At 42.7% G+C, this 9236-nt stretch overlaps 1 protein-coding gene across 3 annotated transcripts; it reads left to right on the top strand.

Moving 5' to 3' along the window:
- The first annotated feature begins 4959 nt into the window (after positions 1-4959).
- On the top strand, positions 4960-8825 carry adcyap1a (adenylate cyclase activating polypeptide 1a). Of its 3 annotated transcripts, none has more exons than XM_028967769.1 (7): positions 4960-5059; positions 5359-5446; positions 6145-6279; positions 6445-6558; positions 6924-7061; positions 7506-7623; positions 8461-8825. In XM_028967769.1, exons 2-7 carry the CDS (start codon positions 5373-5375, stop codon positions 8467-8469), a joined length of 588 nt encoding a protein of 195 aa, XP_028823602.1. In that variant the 5' UTR covers positions 4960-5059; positions 5359-5372; the 3' UTR covers positions 8470-8825. The 3 variants fall into 3 exon arrangements, with proteins under 3 accessions (XP_028823602.1, XP_028823601.1, XP_028823600.1); XM_028967768.1 differs by having other exon boundaries at positions 7751-8825; XM_028967767.1 differs by having other exon boundaries at positions 7506-8825.
- The last annotated feature ends 411 nt before the right edge of the window (positions 8826-9236 follow it).

Below are 9236 nucleotides of genomic sequence, written 5' to 3'. Positions count from 1 at the left end.
GGCACATGGTGGAGACAGAGCTGGGAAATGGGTGTGGTGGGGTGGGGGTGCTCTGGTTTTTGTCATGTTACTGTCAGGCAAATAAGACATGTCCAAATTGTGTGTCCCACCTGAAGGCTGAGCTTCTGCTGATTTTGCTCTTAGCGTCACTGAGGCACACAACCCCACGATAAGGTGACAAATCTTCGGGGAAAAATTTGAATAAATGATTCCTCATCAGATTATAACAACTAAAAACAAGACATTTACCATAATTGTATGACTAACATCAAATATATTGAAACCCAACAATAACACTACTCACTATTGCCAATATTAACAATAATAAAAAGGTAGGTAGGTAAGCCAAGATATATTAAGAAAACGTCAATAAGGTTGACTAAAATCACCTGCTGTTAACCTGACTTTGTGACAATAACCTGACAATTGGTGTTAGAAATAGCTCACATGAAAAGCTAAAACCCTACCAAATGGTGTTTAATGCATTAAAATGAATTAGTTTCTTTGAAAAAATATTTATCATTTGATCAAGACAGGACAGCACAAAATCACTTTGCACAAAATCACTCTGCGCTTTTTACCTTACTGCTTTTTTATTATTATTATGGCTCTTATTCTCTTTTCTTTAAACATTGTCTGTTACTCATTTGCACACCTTCACCCTACCAGTTACACATATTTTATGTTAAAGACATAAAAGTGTAATGTTTGTAATATGTTTGCAATATTTGCATATTGGTTCATTGTTTACTTGCAACATTTGCAATACTGTGGTCTGTAGCAGTTGCAAAAAGCATTTCACTGCACATCATACCGTGTATGACTGTGTATGTGACAAATAAAATTTGAATTTGAATTTGAGGAAGGTTTGTCGCCTGTACAGAAATTGAACAAATTTACTGCAAATACTAAAATATGTCAGCAAAGTAAGTAGTGGTGCTGTGAGATCCAAATTGAATATCTTGTATGACTTCCATGAGCTTGAAGGACTGCATCCATGCGGTTTGGCTACGATTCATATAATTTATTGATGAAGTAATCAGGAATAGCAAAGAAAGCAGTCTTGCATGCCTCCCAGAGTTCATAAATATTCTTTGGTTTCGTCTTCCATGCTTCCTCTTCCATCCTACCCCACACATGCTCAATGATGTTCATGTCCGGTTACTGGGCTGGCCAATCATGGAGCATCTTGATCTTCTTTGCTTTGATGAACTTTGATGTGGAGATGGAAGTATGTGATGGAGCATGTTGTTTTCCACCCTGCACATCTCTCGCACACCCCCATACTGGATGTAACCCCATACCATGATTTTTCTGCCACCAAACGTCACTGTTTTCTGAGTGAATCTCAGATCCATTACTCCTGTGGAGTAATTCAACAGAAGATTCATCTGAAAATCCACCTTCTGCTACTTTTCCAGCATCCATCCTTTTAGCAGGCTGTGGGCCTTGGCAAATGCCACATGTTTTTTCAATTGTCTTTTGTTTAGTGCAGGCTTCTGGGCACTGATTCGACCATGGCCATTTTGAGACAGAATCAAACTTGGGTGAACCTTAGGCATGTTTGCAGAGGTCTAGTTGCAGTTGATGTGAAGGTCTAGTGTACCGGGCTTCTTTTTATACACACTTGAGACCTAATTGATCCATTATTAGTCACAGGCGAAGCTCATATGACAAGGCAACAACACTTGACTCAATGGGTTTTACCAAGCTTTGAATATTAGAATACTTTTTGACAGTTTTGTTTTGCACTGAAACATTATTTCAAAAGCTGTTGGGACTGCCATTAAGAGTCAGTGTTGGGTTTCAAAAATGGCAATTGTTAAGAGACTCTAAACCCAAAACATGTCTGTTATAATGATTTGTTGCAGGGGACATGCGGACGTATGAGGGCACCTGGAAGCAGGCCAAAGTCGGTGTCCAGTATTAAAACTCCTATGCCATGTTGGATGAGGCCTGCTTAAGAAAGGAAATATACTTGGTGTACGTTCTTACAGCTGTGGTCCGAATGCTGCATTCTTTGCGTATGATTTGTGCACATAATAAAAAAATTAATGGAACGTATAGGGATATGGATGCAATACTTCCTCAATTTTATAGGGCCAGTGTTGCGAGATCTTCACTCAACCGATGACAATTTTAATATACAGATATTCATTTCTTTATTTGGTGTGCAGCCTCAACACTTTATTCTGCCCTAACAATGTGTCCTCACAATGCATAGGCAGATAGCGAAAGGCTTGAATGAACCCTCCGAAGCTAATGCGACTGGCTGCAGGGGCTTTCTAATGCAGTGTGAGTATCTTGTCATGCTCTGTTGCAGCATTCCAGGCTATAGTTACATATATGCTGTGGGACCTGCTCAACCACTTTGTGTTTGTCTACCAAATGTGTGTTCTGCTTTTAACCCATCACCCTTAGTGAGCAGTGGGCAGCAATGACAGGTGCAGCGTGTGGGGACGGTGCTTTGCTCAATGACACCTCAGTGGTACTTTGGCGATTTGAGCCAGCAACCTTGTGATTACAGGTCCACTTCCTTAACCGCTAGGCCATTACAAGAAAAGACCATTTATCATGAAAACGTAAGCCCACAGGGGGTGGTCATAGACCACCACTGTGACAGCATGGCCCCCGCCCACCACCATGCACGAATGCCCTGTCCTGTCAACATGATCCCTGATCCCATTATCCCGGCTCCCCATATCCTCACCCCGGTGCCGTAATCCCTCCTCCAGGAGTTCATCACCAACCACACCCAGGACCCCCTGCCATGTGACACCCCATATGATCGTACAGACATCAACACCTGCCCTCTGGCCCTGCATCCTCCATCCAATAGGGCCACCAAGACTCTCAGATGATGTCACAGTTGTAGGCGTCCTCCTACCATTGCCCCGCCCTGGTTGATGTTTTCTTGGACTGCCCCTGTCAACGGGCAAGACCACCATCCTGGTTCTGGTAGACCAGTTCACCAAGGTGGCCTGGTTCGTAGCTCTCCCCAGCCTCCCCACTTAAAGCTACACACACCAAAATGGCGCATCCTGGGGAAATCTCATTGTGTGACTGGCTAAAAGTGGCTGTAAATCTGCACAAAGACTGAATTTTGGAAAGAGACTTCAGATACAGCATAAGGGGACCACTTAGTGGACATTTAATGACATATCATGTCAGTTGTACATTTTAATTTCCCATTTCGTATCCATCTTTTTATTTCATACACTTTAATGCACAGCTATGAGTGAATAGGTTCATAGGCTTCTGGTTCAATTTAATTTTCACTTCTATGCCATAGATGATCATACAATATGATATAGCCCCAGAGATGATATTTCTGAAATGAAAGTAAATTCAAACCTACACAGTTAAATCAGTTGTACAGTTATCTCTAAAACTGGACATACAAACAGCCTTCTGCTAGATGTCAGTATAGGTTATCGTATGAAAGTGATTTTAATTATTTGAGTGCACCACTCTGAGCTTTATTATTCTTAGTAGCTGTAGCTGACCTTTATCTGAGAAGTCACAACTGGTGATAATTATTCTGCTGATAAACTCACACCATGGGGAGACAGTTTACAGCTGTTCGCAGGGTTCTGTGGAAAAGACTGTGTGTGTGTGTTCACATGCAGCACTGGGCGGAGACTGAATACACAGCATGAGGAACAGACAGGTGTTAATGATCTAATGTATTTAAAACATTATGGGCATAATTTTCCTCTTTGCATTTAATTGAGAAAAAACGTTAAAGGATGATTCTTCACCTCATTAGGGGAGGTTAGATTTTGAACAACCATGCATAAAAAACATAGAGTAAGAATCAGGGGATAATTTAGTGTCACTGACTATATTTGCTTGTGTAATATTGACATGGTTTGCTGCTACAGTTGTACTGACTAATAAAGGTGTCACTATATGAAATGTACATATGATTTAATTGTGTTTAATGAACATGTCATTTTTATGAGGCTCATTTTCCTGTCTGGAGTAATATGCCTGGCTCATATTTCAAATAGTGTTCGCAAAATGTGCTCATAAAATATTTGAGAGTGTGTGTGTTGGAGGAGGGGTAGGTAGGTGGGTGGACTGACCACTTTTCCATTCATACATATATTTTTCTTTGTGTGTGAGGATGGAGGTGTCAAGCAGTTTTCATGTCAAGCAGAATCAAGCAACATATGTGTATTTTTGTTCATTTGTATTGTGTCTGAGGCCTAAATTTCCTGCCCGGTCTGAGTTCTCTATAAGTGCTGGGTGTGGCTTTTCTAGTAAATGCCTTTTAAATGTGTGTGGTGAGTGAAAGGTAGCAGTGGCAGAATCCCCTCTGGAACAGTGGCTCCATTGGTGGCTTCCCCAGACTATTATTCCAATTTTAAAGGTCATAGGTTGATGGAAGGATGGCTGACTGGAGCCACTTATTGGCCCACTCACTGTAAACATTTCAGTTTATGAGTCAGGAGACAATTATATTCTTATCAGTCTTCCTGCGAACACATCAAAGGTGATTTCACCACAGACAATTTTCTCCTTTAGTGATGTTGATGACCAAAACGTCTTCCTGCCGCATTTCACAAACATATTCATTCTATATATTCCTTATATTACATATTCATTCAGCAGCTATTTCAGAACTAGAACTATCAGAGAAGTGCAGCTAATTTGTTTGCTGCAATTAAGTAGCATTTCCCGCTATATCTTTACTTTGAGCAGTGTCGTATTTTGCATTGTACCATGAATATCCTTCATGAATGTCCATGAATGTCCTTCAAATGCTGACAGCCGCGCATGGCTTCCACCGGAGCCTCTTTTTAATCCCAGCCATGGAGACTTGCGGCCAGAGTTGGAGCCAGGAGCCTCCTCGGGTCACGGAGGGAGGGGCGGAGCCAGCGGCTGTGCGCCGGTGACGTCAGCAGGTCCCGCGTATGAAAACGCGGGCGCCGCGGAGCGCCGCTCGCTCCTGCAATGTGCTCCGACCTCCGCGCAACCTGAGGCTGAACTACGGACGACGAGGACTGAGCGCAGGAAGAGGAAGCTCCACCCGACCCTGGACTGTAGGCTGCAGGTAAAACGCTTAATCACCACTGGATCCAACTTGAGAGACTTTTGCTCCACTTACAGTCTCTTTCTGGAGATGTTCAGATGGGCTCGCAGACCACTTAGATGATCCAGCGAGGATCAGCAGTGCACCTGCCCGCACCTCTGCACTCTGCATGGGGTTTCACTGCTGAAAGAAGGATCATACAATAACCCCCAGTTCTTAAATCAGACACATCCTGAGAGAAATCGATATGCATGATGATGACATGTAATTTTATTTATTTGACATTGTAACTGCTGAGTAAGGAGTGTTGTGCTCGGCAGGCTTCTTACGCAGCATGAAGACCACTTCAGCCTTCCTGGTCTACGGGCTGCTGGTCCACTGCAGCTTCTGCTCGCCACTGGGGATCAGGTGCTACATTACTGCACTACTACATCTCTACACAGTCACACAACTACACCGCTACATCATTACACTACTATACTAGTACATCTTTACCCTACTCGATCACTACACCGCTACATCATTACACTACTGCACTACTACATTACGCTACTATACTATTACACCATTAAAAAACTAGTGTCGGGAAATACATTTTTTTCCATCTCAGACAGATGCAAACAATTAAAATAACAAGATAATAACATTAACTCTACAATAACAGCTTCATTAAATAAATATAGAGGTAATAATGATATACTAAAATGTAATATTTATTATATTCATTGTATTCTTACTAGTTTATTTACCTGATTACATGCCTTCTTGGATTTATGAAATGCGTGACTAGGTTGTTTATTTAACCGTGTGGTCGCATTATCTTTTCTGAGAGAACTAAATCTGACACACGGAACTCCTGGTTGCAAGTCACTCTGGTTAAGAGAGTCTGCTAAATGCCATAAATTTAAATGAAAATATGGACAATGAAAATATGTAATTTCTGAAACTGGGATGTATAAGTTACGGTTTCACATACGTAATGATAGATATAAAAGATTCAATCTGTTTGCTTGCAACTCATGCATCAGTGTGCATGATAATGCGCAGTATGCTGTCAGATTTTGGATGAGCGATTTTGGATGACTGGTGTCTCATCCTTCTTTCAGCGTGGAGAGTGAAGTTTATGGAGAAGACAGGAACTCTTTACAGAATGTGGCGTTCAACAGGAACCAGGGTGCTGTTAGAAGCTCTCAGCCTATCATGGATGATGTGTACGCACTGTACTACCCACCAGAGGAAAGGTAGCATCATTGTTACTAAAGTCATTATTTTACACTGTAATAATTATACCATTTATGTACTTTTATTATTATCAATTGCGGTTCTGTATTTTTCTTACAATAAAACCCACACAAAATTGGCAATCATTAATACATTTGTGGGTGTGGTGTGACATGATATGTCAGCGTGGGCAGAGCGGAGCGGCATGCGGACGGGATGTTCAACACAGCCTACAGGAAGGCGCTGGGCCAGCTGTCCGCACGGAAGTACCTGCACTCTTTGATGGCGAAGCGTGTCGGGTAAGAGCCGAGCTGTGCTTGTCTTGTGGATCTGTGCTCCCTGAGAAACAGATGCCGTGCTGTTAGTAACAGCCAGCCCCAGAGCGGCCATTAGGGGAGGTGCAAGAGGTGCGATGCCATCGGTTTTGGGCACTGCAGAACACCAGAAAGGTCTGATTGCTTTGCCACAGACCATGGGAGAAGGGTAAATCCTTAAAAAAAGGAGTCATGCCTGACTCCTTCATTCCTCCGCTGTAACCTGTACACTGTCGGGATGTTTTGCAGGAAAAACCGGACAGGGTTTAGGTGTGTCAGGGGTCGGGGGGGCTTTTGTGCAGCTGGAGCGGCTACGGAGGTCACAGAACGCTGCTGCTTGTCTCTCACAGTGGCGGCAGCAGCATGGCGATGGACGACACGGAGCCGCTGTCCAAGCGACACTCGGATGGAGTCTTCACCGACAGTTACAGCCGTTACCGGAAACAAATGGCTGTGAAGAAATACCTGGCCGCAGTCCTGGGCAAAAGGTACAGACAGAAAGTTAAGGGCAGAGGATGGCGACGGACCCTTTTGTAGTTGCCTCCGCTCTGTGCAACACGAGGATTTCTGACTGAGTATTAAGTAATGATACGTTGGCCCTTGTCCTTTACACATGTATTTATGTATTATGTAAGTAAAGCTATTAAAATTAATATTTTGATAATATTTTTCTCTTTTATACATCAGGACTCATATTCCCTTTTTGGACCGATCCTTTCATTTGACTTATTTCTATATTATTTTATAGGACACAGTATAGCATAGATTACCAAAGTAACATTGTGTAAATGAGCACATATATGTTCCAAGACAATGTCTCAATGCATATGGTATCTTTCAATAAATAGCGTAAAGGTGAATGAATGCTTTGAATGTTACCTTCCTTCTATTTGGGACTGAAATTAAGAGTCGAGTGTTTGTATTCACAACAGCCCTGAAGACTTAGATTTGCACGAAATTCTGCAAGCAGTAGACTTTGGTGCAGTCCAAGCCGGAGATGAGATTGAGGCTTTTTTGTGGGACTGGTTGAGGCAGTCTGCTGATTTGCCGGTGAGTTCCAGGCTGCTGCCGCTGCTGACATTGTGGGGCTGGGTCTTCGTGTGTTCTTGTCACTGTACTATAATCACACAAATCAATCTCTCTCTGTCCTCCTCACGGACCTGCTTCCAACACACAGACAGGCAAACTGACAGGCAGACAGAGAGACTTTCCTGATTCCCTGAGCAGTTGTAGCCCTTCTGCAGCCACTTCATGTCTCTAAGTGAACTGGAACGCAGTGGAGTTACACTCAGAATGACCTGGTGATGACCCTGTGTGTGTGTGTGTGTGTGTGTGTGTGTGTGTGTGTGTGTGTGTGTGTGAATTCACTCTGTCACCGTCCGCTTTGTTTTCACTGTAACACCACTTCATTAAAGATTTGAGACCTTTGCGTCAGTCTCATCGAGTTCAGTTGACTGGCTTTACATGCCTGCCTCTGTGTGCATGTGTGTGGTGTCATTGTGTCTTGTTTTTATGTCACGTTCTTCTCCTGTGCCCTCTGTAGAGGAGTCTTTGTTAGCACCAGTCTCTGGTCCGGCGAGATGGACATAGCTCTAGTGATCTAATGGAGAGCAGACAGCTAGCAGTGGGTGAGACAGGGGCAGGGTGGGGACAGACTTGGAGGTGCCTCAAACTAGGGTGAGAGTGCAAATTGACATCTGAAGGAATGTTCTGCCATCACATGTTCACAAAACAAGCCTACGCTTTCACACATTGAAGGTGGGTGCTGTGACCCCACTGGAGATGCTGACAGTGGTCTGTGAGTCTGTGTGTGTGTGTGTGTGTGTGAGAGAGAGAGAGAGAGTGTGTGTGAAATAAAACCGTGTCTACCTCTGCGTTCTCCCTTAGGCCTTGTGACGCAGGAGGCAGCTTGCGGCTGCGGAGTGTAAAATGGCCACCTGGCTCTGTAATGGCCCTACCATGCTGCACACCACCTTCATACATTTTCACTTATACAGGCCCAGTCTCTGTGCTGGCTTTTTTTCTCCTCCGGATCAGACTAAAGTGCGGAGATCAGCATCCCCTGTTTTACTCTTTTGGCATGTCTTTTCTGTAAAGCTCACTGCTTGTGTGTAAATGATGATGATCCAGAGCCTTAATCATGATGAACTTTGACTCATGAATATCATTTTCTTGTGAAAAAAATATTTTAGACTATAAAAGCACATGGGGGCCAGAAAGGTTCACCACAATAAATGTTAAATAAAAATAAATCAGGAGTGTTGTATGACTTGAATTAATAAATTTTTGTAAACAACAGAATTTTGTCTAATCTTTTCACATTAAATGCTAAAGTTCACACACACTACTCATTCAATACAATATTATTTTAAAAAGCAGCATTAAAAGCATAACTAATTACTAATTTGACAATAAACTGTACATTTCCTGTTACATTTCAGTGATAATATCCTGTAGTTATGACTGATACTGATGGAAAAAAGAATGAATAAACATCCTCTGAAGTTCAGTGCAGGTCTTTCTGAGGTACAATAATGTCCATAAACCCCAATGTAAGTCTCAGTAGCTGTTTACACGTAGGGCAGTTTCAGTCCATTGATAAAAATGAAACCATGCCATAAATCAGGCCAGAGACTGTAGAGACATTTCTGAATTAGGTCCAC

The sequence above is a fragment of the Denticeps clupeoides genome, chromosome 2 (genome assembly GCF_900700375.1).
Source record: "Denticeps clupeoides chromosome 2, fDenClu1.1, whole genome shotgun sequence".
Taxonomy (NCBI): Eukaryota; Metazoa; Chordata; class Actinopteri; order Clupeiformes; family Denticipitidae; genus Denticeps; species Denticeps clupeoides.
Note: the sequence above shows the minus strand (reverse complement) of the source record. Positions and strands in the feature narration are given on the sequence as shown.